Source organism: Cheilinus undulatus, linkage group 7, assembly GCF_018320785.1.
Source record: "Cheilinus undulatus linkage group 7, ASM1832078v1, whole genome shotgun sequence".
Classification (NCBI taxonomy): domain Eukaryota; kingdom Metazoa; phylum Chordata; class Actinopteri; order Labriformes; family Labridae; genus Cheilinus; species Cheilinus undulatus.
The window spans coordinates 16,083,802-16,103,944 of NC_054871.1; the positions used below are offsets into that span (position 1 = coordinate 16,083,802).

Genomic DNA, 20,143 nt, shown 5'->3' on the forward strand with positions numbered 1-20,143 from the left:
GGGGATATAGTGGAGGAGGTTATTTTAACTGAAAACACAACCTTTGCTATTACAGGAGCTGTGTGGTGTGTGTGAGGATTTGGTAGACAAGAAAAAGCAAGAGAGGAACTTTCTCTCCTTTTACATTGCCAGTCCAAGACGGGACTTTTACTGCAGAGTTTATTACACTTCAGAATCAGAGGTAGTAACTGGCAAAACATTGTCATTGCAAAAAGTAAGGCAATGTAAAATCACAATCAAAAACCCCAAAATGCACTGTAGCACTGTAGGTGAAGTGACAGCAGGGCTTCATTTCAGTGCTGCTGTAGAATATCAGAGTAGAACAGCCGTCTGCCTATTCCCATTCCCCATAGTTTAAAACGATCTATACCAGTGGTCTTTAATTACTCAAGCCTCAGGACCCACTGTCAACCCCTCAATTAGAAATAGAGACATAAATGTCTGATATATTAAATGAAAAATAGCAGAGTTTGGACTTAAGACAGTATAAAACATGACAAAACAAAGAAACTAGCATGTTGCAAGCCATTTCACTAGTTGATCTATACTAGGTCCTAGGGATGTAAAAACTGGATTTTTCACTGATGTCCAATTTGCTCAGATTTCTAAACTAGTTTTTGCAGACTGGGGTTGCACGGCTGCACAGGTGTTAGCATTGTTGCCTCGCAGCAAGAAGGTTCCTGGGTCGCTTCCCAGTCAGTTTGCATGTTCCCCCTGTGCCAACATGCGTGGGTTCTCTCCTGGTACTTCGGTTTCCAAAGACATACTGAACTTTTAGTAGAACTTTTAGGCATATTACAGTCAAATATTGAGGTTGAAGTAAAGCATAAAGCCACCTGAGGGCCCCATGGGTCAGGAAGGAGGATTTACACAACCTTGGTCATGCTCTGGATAACCTTGCATATTCCCAGGGGCATGAGAAAATAATCTGCTGAAAATACACCAAATCTACACCTTATAAGCAGAGAAAGGGGTGGCTGTGGCAAGTAAGCACCGCCTAAGGTACCTTCTGGGCAGGTAAAAGTGCTGCTATGTGCCCTTAGTCCTGCTTTGGATGTCCCAAAGGCCTGAAAAACTCCCAGCAGTCTTTGGGTGTATCATCTGGGGTAAAGATCCAAACAAAAGAGATGCCATTGAGCTTGACCTTGGCTGTCAAGCGACACTCATGTGGCGACATATGTCAAACCCCATCCCTCTCTCCAGCCCCGGGTTGTGTCACACTGGGCCCCATGATTGACGAATCCTTAGCACCCTACATGCCTTAAACTTATGCACAGTCCTGTAAAAGGTTCTGCCTCAAACTCTTAATGTGGTCATCACAATGTCTTCCAAACCGGCGCTGTCATACACAACTAAAAGGGACTCAGTTTATCAAAAGTTTAATAACTTTTGAACCATTAAAGACTGCTTCTAAGGTTAAATCACTGCAGCTAACAAGGCTAAATCTGAAAGATCACATCCATGTTCTGATGTACAGCAAGTCTCTGCACCCTCTCCATTTTCAAAGCAAAAAAGGACATTAACTTTCACATGCTTACCACCCACAGACAGCAAGTTACTGTTACCAGAAGTTTAACCCCTGCTCTTCACCGCGCCCAAGACTTGGTTTTGGGGTTTATGTTAAGAGTACCTTAAGGATGTGGTCAGTTTTGGGTTAATCACACTGATTCATGGCTGACTAAGCTGTCAGGAAACTGTACGATGCAGAACAAGCTTGTTTACCTGTGAGCAGCGTCTGTGGTTCTCACACCAAACCAGAACTTGGTCACTCTAGAAGAGAAAGAGAGGATGAGGATTAAAGCAAGCACATGATTAAACTAAAGTTTCATAGACTTATCCCATGTTTGACGTGTTGTCTGTTTTTGAGCCACTGATGTGGGAGTACTGTGGAAAGCAAAATATTGTTAATAAAAGGTCACCTAAAAAAGTGCACAACCAGAGCAAACACAAGTACAGACAACTTAACCTTTGTCTTATTTATTTAATTATCCTCAAAGTGCAAAATGACAAAAAAACCTGTGTTTGTGGCCGCTGAACCAGACACAGACCACGTCACCTGGTGGGATTTATGTTGAAGAGTGGGTTTTTGTGTGAGCAGTAACTGCAGTAAGTGAGTCATGACCCCCACTCCATAACCACAGGGACTGAAATGCAGATTAACCAAACCAACTGAACTAAAGCTTATGTAAGTCTGAAGGTGATTTTAACATAAAATCCATAAAAAACAAAGTTTTACCAAATGTTTTTGTCTCATCGCACGTTTTTGTGCTGTTTTGACATAATTACTAAAAACAAGTAAACCTATTATAATTAAGATAGCTGGTGCCAAGAGGGCTGCATTGGAAGCAGAATCTCTTCAGAGCAGGCACTTTACCAAGGCTTTCCAAAGACAGCGTAGTCAGCGGGGAACGACGTCACAACAACAAGCTTATAAGAGTGACAGAGCCAGAAAACAACTGGACTTTATTGAATGCCTACAAGGAAACCTATTTGGATGAGATGATACACTTGCTCCACAATCCCTGTTTAAAGTAGCTCCCTTTAGAGGACTTGTCAGTGCTCATATTAAACAAGATAATACAGGAGATGTATCACACATTGTTAAAATCATTCACTGAAAAATCATGGCTTAATTGCCGATTTGTCAGCTGTAGTCACCGGTGCAGCAAACATGTTTGAAAATGGGTCCATCTCTGTGTAGCCAGCATCACACGGCGATGCTTTGTTAAAGCTCCACAAAAAAAAGTGTGTGCATTAAAGCTTTGTAAATAAGTCAAAAGGCACAGCTGTAACGTTGCCCTCATTGCTGACTATCACCTCACATACAGTCAAGGACGAAAGTATTGGCACCCCTGGAATTTTTCCAGAAAATACACTATTTCTCCCAGAAATTGTTACAGTTACCAATGTTTTTGGTATACACATGTTTATTTCTTTTATGTGCACTGGAACAACGCAAAAAAACCAGGAGAAAAAATCCAAAATTGACATAATTTTGGCTTAACTAAGCAATAACCAGGACTAAAGTCAGCCTGAGACTCCAAGCTGCTTTTATCCATATGTCGCACCATTACGCATGAAAACTTGATCAGGGTGTTGCTTAAGTGATCATATCAATATTGCCTTTACATAAATGCACTGTTATTCTGAATATTTAACATGGATTATCAGTTGTGTGGGTGCAGGCGGGAGTGGACGGCACATGCTGCAGGAGCAAGTGGTAATGGTCAGAAATAAAGAGGGAACACGATTAAGAAAAGAGTTTCATGCAAGGCTCAAGTTGGTTCAGTGCTTATGTTCAAAGATACATCTTAAATCCACAATTACTTTATGTAAATATGATACATTGTTAAAATGTATCTATGTATCTAAAATGCAAAGGAAAATGAGTTGCAACTTGCTAGCAAAAATATTTTATTAAGTCAACAATAGGAAAAAATGCTGTAGGAGAGAAGCTGTAATTAAGTGACTAGGAGGATGTTTGGCTGATGACTGGCACTTGTGAAAAAACTCTACTCTTGGTTGCAGATCAAAAAACTTGCTTTGGATCTTGGATGGTCCCATAACTAAGATGAAATCAACTAACAAGACAAATCAAAGAAAGTCTGGCATTTTGACAAATTTCTGACGACTGGCCTTTTTTAAAAAACATGAAAGTTCTGATCAACGGCACAACAGAAACATATCTAGCACATCTGGGTGAGACGATACACCTGCTCAATTCTCCCTGACCAAAGTAAACTCTCCCTCAGTAAGAGCATTTCGCTCAAAATGACAAAAAAATTCTCTAAATAAAAGCATTTCTCCCTGCACATAAACAAATACAGGGCAAATGTGTCCCATTTTGCTTTCAGTCAGCTGATACAGGAACTACTGCTCTTTCTTTGCATGCTTTATCATCATCTGCCATCATGATGCCATCATCCAACATCAAAACAGCCATTATAAAAGTGCAGGGTGTGCATTTGTGTATCTGTCTGCAGTCAGGTGGAGCCTCTAGTGTGAGAGTGTGTGGGATAAGCCCTCTTAACGACTCCTAAGCCCTTTCCTGACTGTGCTGTATTTAGCCTGAACCAAGCTCACCTTTCTCTGCACATTCACACACTCTCACACACTCTTCAGGGCTTTAAGTAGCCTTTGTGCTGCCGGTGTGATGAGGGTTAAAGGGTTAGAGCTGGGGTAACAGTGCAGAAGTTAAAGGTTAGAGATTAGGGGTTAAGGGCTTTCACGGTACAGACGATGCTGAATTGACTCATTCACTCTTCACATTTAAAACAGATGCATACTGACTACTTGGGAGAAAAAGCAGCAAAAGCAGCTAAATTAGACTTTGATGAATTAAGATGAGGATTTATTCTCCTTTAAAGATGCTGAATGTAGCAGCTAGAGCAGCCAAGGATTAAGACTATGAGACTAAGATTGAGGCTGTGACACATCCTTAAAATAGAGCAGGATAGTAGCGTTAAGAGCTTCTTTTAGACTTAAAGACGGTGACACTTGCCACTTCTAACTTTTGGAGATTTCTAAAACTAGCAACCTTTAGTCACGGCTGTTTCCCACAGGGACAAGCCATTGAAAATATGTGTGAAAATGGTTGGAGCTCCAAGTTCTTCACAAAATGTGTTCTCCTCATTCCTCTCATACTCTCCCCCTGCATGTCCTCTGCTGCAGCTGCTGACTCTGCCCCAGTTGTCCAGCTGCTTTTTAAAGTGGGGACATGAAGAGCATGAAGTTGAAACAAGATGAAATTTATAAATAAAAGCTACAACTAAAGCTTTAACAGAAATGTTATCTATTCAGTTACTATGTATTATAGCATGTCGGATATAGGATCCGTGCTGGTTAGCACTCATCTCTTAAAAGGCCCCCTCAAGAGATAAATGAGAGAGGAAAGCAGAAGAAGTCAGCCGAGCATTAAAGTAATGGTTGGATCCCTGATGAATATGTTCATAAGTCTGTGGGGAAGTATGGATGGAAAACAAAAGGAAGAGACAGAGAAACAGGTGCCATGGCATCACTGCAGAGACCCAAACACCTTCCTATTCACATTAGCTCTTTCTCTTCTTGTCTTCAAGCATGTACCACATTTACAATAGCTTACATCCTCTACAAAACAGATGAAAGAGCTGCTACAAATACAGGTCTTGGACCAGAAAGAAAGCTGAAGTCCACTCTACTTCCACTATTATGGCTTCAATGATACGTTAACAATCCATTTAATACCTAAACCTCTATGGCAGCAGCTGAAACATTACCAAACTTTATCATGGTTGCAATAATAAGCAAGAGGAGAACAAGGGGAACCAGTTATGGTTTGGTTATTGACTATTTACAGACACATGACCACCATGACAACCCTCACAGAGACTGACTGAGGTGCAGGTGTTGGCATTAGGCTACTGAGCATTTTAGTCAATTATTTTGATTGAGGTGTATTTTAAAGCCATATAAGTACGAGACTGTAGTAACATAATAAAATCAGCCTACTTAACACTAATCTCTGTCAAATGAGGAGAGTGACCTAAAGAGCGCTTATCAACTGAGAAACTGAGTAAACTGAGACAATATGGTTGACCTTGCAAAGCAGATGGACTGGCCAGATTCCAAGTCTGTCTGCAGGCAAATCCATCTTGCAAAGCTCCAATCTGAAAGATTGAGCCAGGTCTGAGAACTGACCTAACTAACCGGTGTCATTTGAGGAGAACAAGGCAGTAGCTATGGACGGACTTTAGTTGTACTGGAAGCTGCTGCCGGTGCAGCCATAGCGACAGTTTTGAACCACATTTCTATATTGAAACAAGAGCAAAGAGCCACATTGAAAGCTTCTCGCATTGTGGGGCATTGACGTCAGATGCTGCTTGGTTAGTTTAAGAAAAAGTGTATGGTTTCTATTCATATAAGCTAATATGAACTACAAAAGGAGGACATGAACTTTTGCAGACTTTAAAAAAAACATAAAATATGTATCTGGTGATGATGGGTTTCTTGTCAGGGCCACAATTTGATTTTCAAGGAAAGAAAACACTAAAAAAAAATAAAAAACTACAACTGTATGATTGTTGAAGCCTACTTGTGAACAAACTACTGTGCATGTATAATCAATATTATTCACAGAGTCACTCTGTGTGCATCTTTACGGCCTTTCTGCAGCAGTTAATGCATCCCAACCCTCTTGAAATGTGCAAATCTGATGATTTTTAATATGTTTATCACAACAATGATCATTGCTAGGATTTTTCTTTACTCAGTCTTGGTGTTTTTGCTTTTTTGGCTTCATTACTGTCACCTGATCGACAAGGCTGTGAAAAACAATGAGAAATGCATGTGGGTGGGATCCGCTCATAAATCATAGGAGACAACACTACAGCATATGTTTTAGTCGCCATCCAGAGGTGCCTGGACTCCTGCAGATCCATTATAAAAATGATCTTTAAGGGTAAGGTATATTCATACAATAGTCTCATAATGGGCTGCAGTCTTGTCAGTCTTTGTTGCTAACAATTACAGCAGGTTACATGAAGATACTTCCCTAAAATAGCTGAAAAGCAGAAAGGGAAAATACTAAAAACTTTTAAAGGAGAAGTTTTAAATGTATTTACTGATGAGGGAATAAAGATTAGATATTAATAAAAAAAAAAGGGTTCAGTAAGATGACCAGAAATTCAACATGACGTTAAGTTTGCTTAACACAACTATGATTATTTAAATAATCAAATATAGCTTGACCTATTACAGTAAATGAGGTCATTTCCCAAACTCCTTACTCCACTGCAGCTGACAAATATGACACAAAATGGTTTTGAATGCTAATCATATCCAAATTAATCCTAATCAAATCTACAACGAAGCCCTAATGTTTTCTCAAACTCCACAAACTTATCACAAATCCCCAGACTCCAAGATATCCAGTAAAACATATTTCTTATTTTGGCAATATTGTTCCTTTTGGTCAGTCTCATCAATATTTCCTTAAGGTTTCTCAATTACCACTCTTCTTTTATAGACATTTACATTTAGGGCAGTAGCAGTTAAATCTTCAGTGAGGAGTTTTTGGCAGGTGAAGTGGGCTTAAAATTCAAAAGGCAAATGCGATCATTGGGATTTAGAATTTTTTCTTATACTAGGGATGAACGATATTTAAGTATGCATGATATTGGTATCTGCAGATATTAGCTCTGAAAGTTAAAGACACATTTTCTTTCAGCTGTACACTGAGGTATCTGGCTGAATTAAGATAAAACACATCAATGCTGGTGTTATTTCTGACATTCACACCAAACTGATAAAAATCTGCATTTTATGACTTTTAATCAGCTCAAATGGACATCTGCTTTGAAAAATCTTTTCTGAGTAGGCGGTGCTTATGTGACATAGAATCCTACCATCGGTAGGTTTCTACGTAGAAAACCCCATCCTTTAAAAAAAAAAAAAAAAAAAAAAAGAAATAAAAAAGTCATTTTCCCCCTCCCTCCTCTCGGTATCAAACTTCTCACTTTCTGTGCATTTTTTGAAATCCTGAAGTGGGCGGAGTCAGCTCTGAGCTGAGCTATCATTACCAATAGATGCCAATATTTACAGCCGATATATCAGCCGGCATATACTGAAGCTACAGTCCTCAATGCACTGGTCACACGATCAAGGTCTCTGTGCGTGTTTGGTGCTTGTCTTAACCTGCTCTCTTTCCCCATATTTCCCATCTTTATTCAGCTGTCCTACAGGGAAAAAGCCAATAAAAGGCCCACAAAATAATCTATGAAACTAAGTACAAATGAACCATCAAGTTTAGAAGGTTGCCTAGGGTGCTGATCACTCAAGGAGGCCCCACTGTGAGACCTGAACATTTTGAATGCAGTCTAAAATGTAAAACTAAAAAAGGTGATTGCATGAATATTCATCCCCTTTAAGTCAGTATTTAGTAAGTGCACCTTTGGCTGCAATCACAGCACCGAGTCTGTGTGGAAAGGTCTCGATCAGGCTTGCACATCTGGAAACTGAAATTTTACTCTATTCTTCTTTACAAAACTGCTCAAGCTCTGTCAGGTTGCATCGGGATTGGGTGTGAACAGCCCTTTTCAAGTCCAGCCACAAATTCTCAACTGGATTGAGGCCTGGGCTTTGACCTGGCTACTCAAGAATTCACCTTGTTATCTTTAAACCGTTTCTATGTAGCTTTTGCTGAATGCTTCGGGTCATTGTCTTGCTGGAAAAGAAATCTTTCCCCAAGCCTTAGTTCTCTTGCAGATTGAATAAGAACATTTACCAGGATTTTTATATATTTTGCCCCATTCATTTTACTCTCTACTTTTACAAGCCTTCCAGAGCTGGCTGCTGAGAAGCATCCCCACAGCATGATGCTGCCACCACCGTGCTTCACAGTGGGGATGGTGTGTTAGTGGTGATGTGCAGTGTTTGGTGTCCGTCTTGTCTGATGGCCAAAAGGCCCCATTTCAGTCTCATCAGACCAAAGAAGTTTCCTCCACTTGACCATGGAATCTCCCACGTGCCTTTTGGAAAACTCTAGTTGAGATTTAATCCAAGTTTTCTTCAACAGTGGCTTTCTCTTTGCCACTCTCCCCTAAAGCTTTGACTGGTGAAGAACCCAGGCAACAGCTGCCATATGCAGAGTCTCTCCCATCCCTGATCTATGCAACTTTATACATGCGCCATATGCCCTCTATTTCTTGGTGATGGATTTAACTGAACTTGGGATGTTCAGAGCCTTGGAATGTTTTTTGTCTCCATCTCCTGACTTATATTTTCAATAACTTTTTCTCTGAGTTGCTTGGAGTGTTTTTTTGTCTGCATGATGAAATGGTAGCCAGGAATACTGATGACAGTGACTGGACCTTCCAGACACAGGTGTCTTGTACTACAATCACTTGAAACACATTCACTGCTCTCAGGTGAGACTAGTACCAATTGGCTGGACCTCTGCTGAATAAGGTCAGACTCTTTAAGAGGGTTTATATTTTTACAATTAATTATTTTGCATTAGTTATTTTTATTTTAATTGACATTACTTTGTAGAAATATGTTTCTACTTTGATGTTAGAGAGTTTTTTTTTTTTGTAATTTTTTGGGTCAAAAAGCCAAATGATACTGAGCATGGTTGATGTATAAAATCAATAAAAGTGTCCAAGTGGGTGTAACTTTTTATAGGCGCTGTATCTGTTCTGGTGTCTGCAGAGTAAAAAAGTGCAGTTCTAAGTATGTGCATACCTGGCCAATAAACCTGATTCTGATTTTGTCTGTCTTCTGAGGAGAAGTATTTTCACAGAAAAAAGCCGAAAAACTTAACTTTCCTTCTTCCTCAACCTGCTGCTTTTAATTGACTAAAGCCCTTTAGTCCTTCTGTCATTCTGTCTTCTGAAAAAGAGCTAAGAAAGACTTAAAAACCACAGTGATAATAAACTGAAGAGCTGAAGACAGTGTAAAGGCCTGTTAAGCATCTCCAGATTTTCTTTGAGGAGATACAAAGCTGCTCCCCCCTGCTGGCCTCACATCTTCGCCTCCTCTCTTAATCTTTTTCACACTTTCTTTTGTTCTGTCCTCCTCACCAAAACTGTTCTCGGTCACTCTTCTTTGGCTCCCTCTTCAACATGCACATCCATGAATTCATTCAGTGTGTGAACACAATCAGGCTTGTCAACATTTTTGCTGTCAGGGACGATCAAGGCAGTGTAGACAGGCCTGTGTGTCATGTGGCTATCAAATGGTGGTCAAAGTGGGGTTCTGAAGGATTTCGATGTGTCCATCTGCAGCAAAAACAGCTGTATGCTGAAAAGGACAGGAGGATTGGAAGAAGGAGGAAAGAAGTTGGATGAGGGTGACTGAGAGGAAATGGGAGTGAAGGAGGAAGTTGAAAAGAGCACAGGGAGGCGGACAAAAGGAGGTGAAAGATGGAAATAAATATCGGTTAATAGGAGCAGGGAGGACACTGGCAGGGAGAAGTGGATACTAGTAATGAAACAGGACGCAATAAATTTTTGTGACTGCTGTTCATCTGGCCAGAGGGTTATTTTAATAATAGGAAGCCAACTTTTAATAGTGTGTTTTCATACTTAGTGGAGAAACATTACTAATGTAAAAACCTTTTATTGTTGCACTTAACTTCTGGAAATGGATGAAGCTGTATGTTAGGTTTATGTATTCAAAAAAAGATATAAAATTAGAACAAAACTCTTTGGTCTTTTGAGCATTTTATGATTCATGGATGAATAAAATCCTCATGCAATTACTCACAAGGTACCTTGCATGACAGCTATCCAGAGGATTTCACTTCAACCGTGCTTATGAAATATGACTTAGAGCATAAAAGTGCAAAGAATTCATTTTGATGATGGATTTCCATATGGCAGGATTACATAGCAACACTAAAAGCACATGGTATTAAATTTTTTTCAACCCCGGGATCGAAAGGTGAAATTTCTCTAAGACTGAGGCACAAGAGACACGTCAGGAGCAGGGCTGACCCTCGCTGTGAGAGAAACACTTGCACTAAAGGACTTCCACATGGTGAAAGCTCGGTCTGTAGTCATCATTGTTAAAGAGAAAGAATTTGATATTACTTTATGCAACAACAGAAGAGGCAGGAAACAAACACATACAGGAGCGTGCATGATAAACACACACGCGCACAGCTGCAGACACCCTTCAGTGTTTGAGAGAGATATAAATCACACTTTGGCCAGATGCAGCGATAAAAACTGAGAGAGAGAGCATGTGTACATATCATGTGTGTTGTGGTCAGTGTTTGCGGTGAGTTGCAGTATAAAGTCTATTTAACACGATGCATTAACTCTGCTAATCACACCCAGATGACCAGAAGCAAACACAGCATCAGTGTGCAGTGAGTGTATCATGACTAACATCCACTCAACGGTATATAAAGTTCTTCCCAAAAAGCCCGTGGTGAGGTCTGAAGTTTCCAGACAGAAGCCCTTAATTAGTTTATGTGTGCAGGATTTTGTGCATGTGGGTCAACATCCGTGTTTTTGGTCCGAGCGTCGCGTAAACAAGCATCACAGCAGAGGTCGTCACCCAGTTGAACCGTGCCTCATCCGATTGTGATGCTGGCACTGGACTGTGGTTTCAGTTCACTTTCGAAACAACATGGCTGAGAGCCAACTGGTGCAGAAAAGATACTAAATGAACAACAAATATTTACTAAAAGTACATTTTGGTGGATAAGTTGATTCTAAGGGCTAAATTTATAGCAGCCTGAAATGGGACCCTCAAGATGTCATTTTTATCTTCATGTTTTTAGTGGCAATCAATCACATGAGGTTAAGCACGTTCATTTGTAATCTTAAGGTGTGTTCAGACAAAAATTCACACCTCAGGATCATCTTCTGCATTAGTTTTATTAACCTCGTCTGAATGTGAAGCTGAAACAAAATCAGTGTCTTACAACTTTCCTTGGAACGCAAACAGCTCAGTTAATTCCACAGCCTTCTGACTGTGTCTGGATTAACTTCACTGTAGCTTCCTGCTACCTCAGGTTGACCTGTGCCTGGTATGATGAGCTGTTAAGCTAAAACATTGGAAGGTTATGGTACCTTAACAGAAAATCAATACAGAGGAGGTTATCAACAATTAATGTCAGATCTCTTACATCCATATCTGCCCAGAGAATGGGCAATATTAAATTTTTTTTTTTTGCTAATTTAAGACTTATTTTCCCAATTTTCCACCCTTGTTGCAATTTTGTAACTCATTTCTGCCATTTTAACCCATTTGCTACTTTATCTGAATATTTCTGCAACTTTTTCCACTTTTAACCTTTTTTTGCCAGTTTTTGCCTGTTCTACTCATTTTTGCCACTTTTAAACATTTTTTTCCCCACTTTTTAACATTATAACTAGTGTTTGCAAGTATGATTTTCTCTCAAAGTTTTCTCAGTTTCTTCACTCTATTTTCTGGCATACTGACATTTGTGCACATCATAGCTTAGCTATGAAGTCTGAACTTACAGTCCTAATGGTTAAGTTCAGTATTCCTATCCATCTTGATAACATTACTAATAAAAGGTAAGACAAGGAGTTTACATTTTGAAAAAGGCTATACAGCAGAAAATTCATTGTTTGTTGCTGTGGTGAGTGGCTTTTATTCAGGTTGAATATAAAATATGGTTATCCCAGCTTAACTTTACTATGGCTGACCTCCAAGGTCCTTCATTTGGCTGGGCCATAGAAAGCTCTGCCCTTTGTCCCGCCGAACAGCCGAACAGAAACATACAGACAAGGCAAAAATCTGCAGCTTTATCAGACAGTAACTGTCTGTTTTTCTTTTCAGCTTCTTTTTTGTTGTTATTTAACTGTAAAAAAAAAAACAGGTTAGAAGTATGCCAAAAACCTTAAAACAACAGAGGTTGAATCGGCCATGTGTGATGCAACCTAAGGACATCAGGTATATCTAAATCAGTGGTTCTTAACTGGTAGGCCAGGACCTAAAGATGGGTCATGATGCTCTAACCAGTGGGTGATGAATGTGTGCCAAGAGAAAAAACCGTCAAAACACCTAAGAACAGAAGCTTAAAGTTCATATAGAGTAACTTCATACATCTCATTTTAGTTTTTCCTCTAATGATGAGTCAATTTCAGTATTTTTCTCAAGATTTCTGCTTATGTAGCTCCTTTTCCTCAAAAACAAAGTTGGTTTTCCAAAGATAAGAGGGAATACCTCAAGAATTTACAAATTTCAACCCAGTGTCTCAGGAAAATGGAGTAATATGATGTTTGTGCATGCATGCCATTTAGTAATAATGTGCTTTTTTAACATGTGTTGTCTTTTTGTTCAATTTTTTTGTTACATTTGGGGTCCAATCTAGATTGTTTTTCATTTAAATACATTTGAGTAGTTGGAAAATTTAAAAATTTGGATTGTGATTTCTCTTAAGGAGGTGGTGGTGGTTCATGATGCCAGACCAGCTGAGAACCACTGATCTATGATGATGAGATATGATGGCACTTTATCACCCAAATTTGTGGCTTTCAAATCGTCTTATAGATACTCTTGTCACACGATTTTGGTCTGAACACACCTTCAGATGTGCCAGCAGGTTAGTTTTATTACCTTTGTTAGAGGCAGGCTTTCTGTACTCCATTGTTTCCCATGTTTTTCTAGCATTAAATACCTGGCTGATGGCGATAGCTTCATCTTTAGTTAGAAGTTAGATGCTGAATGGATTCAGCTGCTACAGTATCAGATGTAAAATGTCCTCTTGGTCCTGAAGTGTTAAGATTCTCTCTTTATCCATCTCTCCTGTAGCTGAAAGAACAAAGCCTAGCCGCTCAATGCTTGTACCATCCAGCTGTGATTTACTGTCTTGGAATTTCTCGTCCTGGTTTCAGGTGAGAGTCACTCCTTCACTGCTGCAGTTTTATCACCATTTTTCCCTGGTTCTGCCGATCAAATGACAGCACAGCCACAAAGCCACAGAGAGAGGGAGAAGCTTTATCTCTGAGGAGAATCAAAAAGCCTTTGTCTCCTGTGGTACCCACCCCTCTGCCTGTCTCTCTGCTAACCTGTCTTCCCTCACTCTGAGCGGTTTGTAACACCTGTCTGTTTGTGTTTCAACCTGTCTCTCCATCTTCCCCTCTTGTCTATCAGGCTGATCATGTCCGTCTACCTGTCTTTATCTTGCCGTCTATCTCTGCGCAACCCGACCAGGCCGTTGTCTCTGGTCTTTTTCAGAGCGTGACTGGTTGGCTGACCGACCTCTGCGCTGATTAGAGTTACCTACCGCAGAGCAGCTGGGACACCCATAAACATGAATGCACAGGCAGCTCATTCAGCCTCGCTCTGGCTCTAAGACCCGGCTCGAGCCATCCACTCATCATCACCACAGACCTGTGAGTGTTCAAGACGCGCAGTCTAATCTGATTAACTACGTATGTGCAGACGGATCCAGCTTTGCAGGCGAGGAGGACGTCTTTTCCTTATTTTAGGAGTTTACATCAAGATGGAATTTGGGAATATGACAACATGCCAGTATATATATGCTCATGTGCACACAAACAAGCACACAAAGGGCTATAATTACACTATTACTCCATACAAGGGAAAGTAGTGGAAAACCCAGAGAGGCTGCAGAAAGAGAGGTGTAAATAGAAAACTGGTGACTCACATTCTAGTGGCTTCACACTAACCACACACACACACTGAGACAGAAAGATCCAAAAAACACAGCGCTCACCCGCATGAAGTCAGAGGAAGCTGTGTGAGTGTTTGTGTCTGAGTGTGGTGACGGAGCAGGATGAGTAAAAACCGATTTGCCGTCACTGATGATATAGTTACAGGAGCTGTTATCAGAAGGGTTTTTCTGTTTTTAAATGAATGAATGAATTCTTGGACTCTGTGCCTCCTGATAATCTTAGCTGTGATTTAAGTTCTATATTAGGGACTGATGCTGTTCTCCAGGACGCGGCTGTTCAAAGTTTAGAGGCACTGTGAGTTTGGTATAATGAAGTTTCAATTTCATGTAATGTCCTAAAATGGTTTTCTGCATCACATATAAACACTGTCCTTTCCCTTTTTCCCCTTCCTGTAAATAAACTATGATATCACTGTTATTTTTACACTCAATTAAGACCGCAGTAATAGAATTAAACGCAGGATTCCACTTCCTAAACACCCTTTAAATCTAATTTGAGGCTTTTTAAGACCTTTTTAGGACCTGAACTGAGAAAATATTATAGGCTAATTTTTGACAATTAAAAAGAAACGCATATAAGATTTTTCGATACACCAGACCAGGGCAAGTTTAATACACTGTTAGTGAAACGTCTAATGGTACAGGACAATCACTTTTCTTGGTCATAAATACTCAAATGTGATTTTTGTGTTTGATTTAATATCTCAATTCAGTTGGATTGCTAAGCTGATCTAAAACAATAAAAAAAGTAATGATTAAATCAAATAAATTTAGCCAGGAAATTAAGATTAGGTAAAGACGTGTTATTCAAAGTGCTCCCTAAAATGATAAACCTCTCACTGGTAAAAATTAGATTTTTTAAGGCCTTACATTTCAAAAGTCCAAATTTAGACTTTTAAAGTCTTTTCAAGGATCTGCAGAAACCCTGCATATGAAAATCAGCTAAATCAGATTTGTCTATGAAATGCTGGATAATGGAAAAATTTGTCAGAGTTTTTGACAACACAAAGACTTGTGAAGTCTTGTGTCATAGGTACATCGATATATTCACAATTATGAGGCCTGGCGTGAACCTTTCATAGATTTATCAGTATCACTGTATTTGATTTGAAACAGTAATGCAGAAAGATGCTTGAGCTGTTTTTTAAATGATGTTAACGTTTCGAAGTTTACAAAACTCTCGACAATGTCAGCACTTCTCAGAATATCTGATGAGCAGCTGGTGATGCCCGTAGTGCAGCACGGTATGGTAATAACATGAGATTGTGATTATACTGGACAAAACTGCAATTTGCAATTGGGATTGCAATACAATACATAAATGGTATCATGAGTCTACTTGCTTGGTTATAAAATAAAAAATGCAGAAAACGCCAGTTTAAAGTATGTATTTCTCAACTCAAAACATTAAAATATTGGCATAAAAATACAAAACCAGAAGTTTTTACAGTACTGCTTTCAAAATAACTTAGTTTTTATCAAAATTTAAAGCTTTTTCGTGGTACTACTGTAAATTTAAAGGCCTTTCTGTGCCTTTTTAAAACTTTCAAGTAATATTGAATCTAAAAATAGTTGCAGCCTTCGCAGCCTGTACACTGCAAAAACAATACAAAAATGCAAAATAGTCAGGTATCAGGTGTCACAGAATTTTGTACTGAGTGACCAAACTTAATACTTAATGATGCCATTTACTTGACATAACATGCGCATAGCTAAAAGTGTTAAGTTGGCAGAAAATGTCGGATTTTTTTACAGTGCAATTGTGCAGCCTGACAGTGTGCTTGTGCATGACTGTGATGAGATTGTGCAGCATTAGACACACACTGAAGTTGGTTTGCATTTTATTATTATTATTATGCATACTATGATATACTTCAGTATAACTGAGAAAGCAGCCTTCTGTGAACATTTGCAGGACTTTATTGGTTTGCAATCTAAATTTAAAAGAACTTTATTTATTTATACTTAAAAAAAAATAGACAAAATCCTGTTTGGATACATACCTGCTTTTATTTTGAAAGAAAATAAGGGACTTCAGGTAGATCAAAGACTATTAAAAACTATGGAAATGGAGCATGTTATGGATTGAAAGGAAATATGGGAATAATAAAAAGATGACTTTTGATTTATCCACTGATCTGTCCGGGAGAGTTTTGAGGAGCAGTGGTGGACTTATTTTTCATCACTGCAGCTTAACCAAAGTGTACTAGTGTGCAATAAAGCATTTGATTAATTGCAAATTTAAAAACTGAATTCAATAATTGTGGACCTTAAGCACATTAATGTATTAATGCTGACATCCCTGTTTATCAGTACACAACACTCATGGAAGCAGCCAAGTGGCACTTAGAATCCAATACCTATTTCCCTTGGGGGAAATAAGGTGTCATATTGCTTTGCTTCTTATTAGGCTGCTTATTATGCTCAGCTGAGACTTTTCAGTTGCATCAATTTAAAAGATCTTTCATTTTTGGCTGTAATTACATACAAATTAAGTCTTAACCTAGAAGTTTCACAAGTCCACTTCTGTCTCCCTTACTCTGCTTTACAGACAGCATTATTAATCTTATCAAAAGTCTACTGCAGCACAAGTAAGGATGTGTATAAATTCTTTGTCTTCTTCTCAACAGGCAAATTAGTACCATCATTTCAGGTACTTTTAAGGTGTGTTTAACAACTAACTAGACAATAAAAAGTTAAACTGCATAGAAATACAACAATTTGTTCACTTCTGATGATTTGCCCCATGAAGAAAAATAACCTCTGACCCCTTTTACTACCTCTCAGTCAGTAAGTTTTGTTTCCTTCACTGCTGTTTGATGCTCTACATCTGACTACTGCCCTCCACTTCATAAAAGTTTAAACCAAATGTTCCCTTTCTCACACCTCTATCCCAGAAACCCCGACACAGAAACACACAGCGATGCAGAGAGTCATCCAGAGGCCACCCTCATTACCCAAAGCACAGGTGGCGGAGGTCTTTTCTAGATGGACGAGGACCAGACCAAACTCTCACTTTTATACGTGACCGTACACAAACATCCACGCTCTCACACAAACACACATGCAGATACACACGCTCTGTCTTCTACACACTTCAGAGCCACTGGGGCTAAACTCTGCGGTTAATGACTTTCCCACCCACTACACAGCATGCACATGTTGAAGCCGTTAACGATAAGTGGCTTTTCGAACTTGGTAACGTCCTAATGTCCCCGTTAATCTCACATTCCTCACTACAAAGGCCACAGAGCACGGGCCAGCGCTTTCACAGAGATGAGTCAACTAGAAACAATGTTTTTAAGGTACCTTTGGCCCTCTGCTTTTAGAGAAAGACACATCAGAAGATTATAAAACATTTGATTTATCCCAAACTTTCTAATAAATGGGTTTATTAGAGATATTTCTGTTTGATTTATCAATTCATGAGCCAGTAAGTGGTCAGCTGAAGATGATACTTCAGGTCTAGGATTGCTGTTTAACATTGCATTGTTTCTTAAAATAGCCTCCAGATCAAACTATAACTTAAGTAATGGACGCGTTTGTGAATGGTGGTTAGAGGTGTCTAGGTTCATGGTGAGGCTTTCTCACTAGAAATCAGCCAGAAAACAATACTTTAGTCATTTCAGTGACTGAATAAAATTCAATTATGCACTTTAAGTTAAATGTGTAATCAACTTGTAAATCATGTCAGTGTAGCAATTACAATTTCTGCTCTTAGGCAAGATACATGTGTCCTGGGAATTTGTGCAGTCATGCATGAATACAACAACTATACAACAACTAAGGATACTTTCTACATGTGTTTGCTCTGGCAGTGCTTGATACCATCGTTGATCAAGAACAGTGATGAGCAGATTATTTTGAAACCTGCAATATCATAAAGTACCAAAATGTACACCTTTTGGAAAACAATATTTCCTCTGTATTTATGGTATTTTCCTACAGTTCCTTTGTTTCATATGTACAGATTTGCAATCCTTTGGTGGAAAAATGACAAATAGGTACCAAAAGTTTTGGATTTGCTTCTGCAGATTGCTTCAATAATTGATTCAACAACTGTGAATCAGGCTGATATGGCTGAAAAGTATGCTACAAAAATGTAAATTTTACCATGTATTTGTGTAATTCATTTGTTCCCAGATGGTGATTATTACTACAAGTAGACTTGAACTAAAGATACAGTAAGTATGGTTGAGATTTGGCCTTTTTCAAAAATACTGGTCTCACTTATAATGCCATTCTCAATTCAATTACTGTAAAACATTATGGAGGATATAAAATTATTAACCTAAAGCAAGCTACATAATAAATATCTTTTAAGCTAAGTGATGCTGATGAAGACAAACTGTCTATTTGGTGCCACAGACCAAATTTCCAGCCATTTATCTCACTGAACGACAATGGGTCAAAACTCAGTGGGGAGTTAGTAAAGAGCAAACAACAAACACAGTGTTTATAACCCCTCTGGGCTGCACCTTTACATGATTTCTCAAAGCTAAAGAGGGCTTTGAATTCCCCTTTAATTGTAAAGTAGCCATATTACCAATAAGGGTCACGTGGGTCATAAAATATCGGTCAAATTTTAGGGCTAAAACGACGCACCTAGCATAAACACACTCTCTCGTGGCATCCAGCCTTCTTATTTTATGACTTAAAAATAATTTGTGCACACTGCTTGTCACGTCTACCGCTAACTGTGGTTGATAATTTAGCTTAGTGACAGTATACAGTCCTACTAAGTGGCAGAGAGGCTGTAGGTACCTGTAGGTGTCTGAAGGCGGCGGTTAGCTGGGTCATGTGAAGAGTCAGGCACCTGGACGTGCATCTCGCGCTGTTCATTTTCTCCTGGACATCCTCCTGCTCCGGTGAACTCCTGCGGGCGCGAGCGGCCGCAAAAATCACCACAAACAGGAGCAACAAGCCGGTCCGACACACTGACATCACACCGGGGAGAAATAACGAAATTAGTATTCAAGAAAATGAAAGGTTGTTCCTCCTCGTGTTCGCCTCGCGGACGTCCTGCTCTCGCGACCCTTTAAGTTCAGAATGAAAACATTCAAGCGGCGCTCCTGTCTGCGCGCGCACGGAGTGAGGCAGCTCTACGCTTCACGCGGACACTCCCACCACCGGTGCAAGTGCTGCCACGAGGAGTTCATGAGGTCTTCATCAATATTATCCCTAACCACTGTCATCGCCTCTTTTCTCCACTTTGTATTCAAGAAAAGTCCACTATTATCAGCTTCCTTTACTTTTAATACAAGCGCCCTTGCATGTGCAGGTTTGGCTACGATGAAAAACATAATCTAGGGTTATTTTACTCAGATGAACCACTTTGGTCCAAAATTGAATAAATATATATTCTACAGATCATCATTCCCATTTTTACAGTTTATCTAGCCTTAAAAGTCATCATCATATAAATGTTACCAACTCCAATAATTTTCCTCTACATCCACTACTTAGGCTCTCACCCACTCAAACCATTACTTGCACTAACTTTGCACTTAATCATTATGCTGCATGCCAAAATCATCTTCTCAACATAACAATAACCACCAAAGTTATCCTTATTATAATGGCAGGTAGTTAAGTAAAAGGCTATTTTCACTGAAATCTGTGATGTAGTGGTTCTAATTATATGACTAGAGTCCCTTAAATTAAGGAGGGCAAATTATACCCCCTTTTTATCTGTGGTGTAACATCTGTGCCAAGCTTTGGCCAAAATATAATGAGGAGAAAGAAGCAGTGGAGGTTTCTGACCCTGTACAAACTTGCTCTATACTGCAGCCTTCCTCACAATACTCCCTGATAGTGTGCGTCTCTTTAAATGCATACGAGCTGCTTTTTATCTCGTCTCTTTCTTCAGGTGTAGCTGTGAGAGTCCATGGCGTTGTGTGAAGACACCAGATCAGGTGCAGCTATGATAATGAGTCACTGTGATGTTAACAGACCGTACCACCCATCTCAGACTGGCTAGTGGCCATG

At 39.4% G+C, this 20,143-nt stretch overlaps 1 protein-coding gene across 1 annotated transcript in view; it reads right to left on the reverse strand.

Annotated features, from left to right (window-relative positions):
* Window positions 1-19,231, reverse strand: part of anos1b (anosmin 1b) — a 71,170-nt gene extending 51,939 nt beyond the window's left edge. Inside the window, exons 1-2 of the mRNA XM_041790542.1 lie at window positions 18,920-19,231; window positions 1,723-1,770 (exon numbers count right to left, since the gene is read on the reverse strand). Of these exons, the coding sequence (XP_041646476.1) occupies window positions 1,723-1,770; window positions 18,920-19,099 (228 nt within the window). The 5' untranslated portion in view covers window positions 19,100-19,231. The remainder of the gene's footprint in view (window positions 1-1,722; window positions 1,771-18,919) is intronic.
* Between the last annotated feature and the right edge of the window lie 912 nt (window positions 19,232-20,143).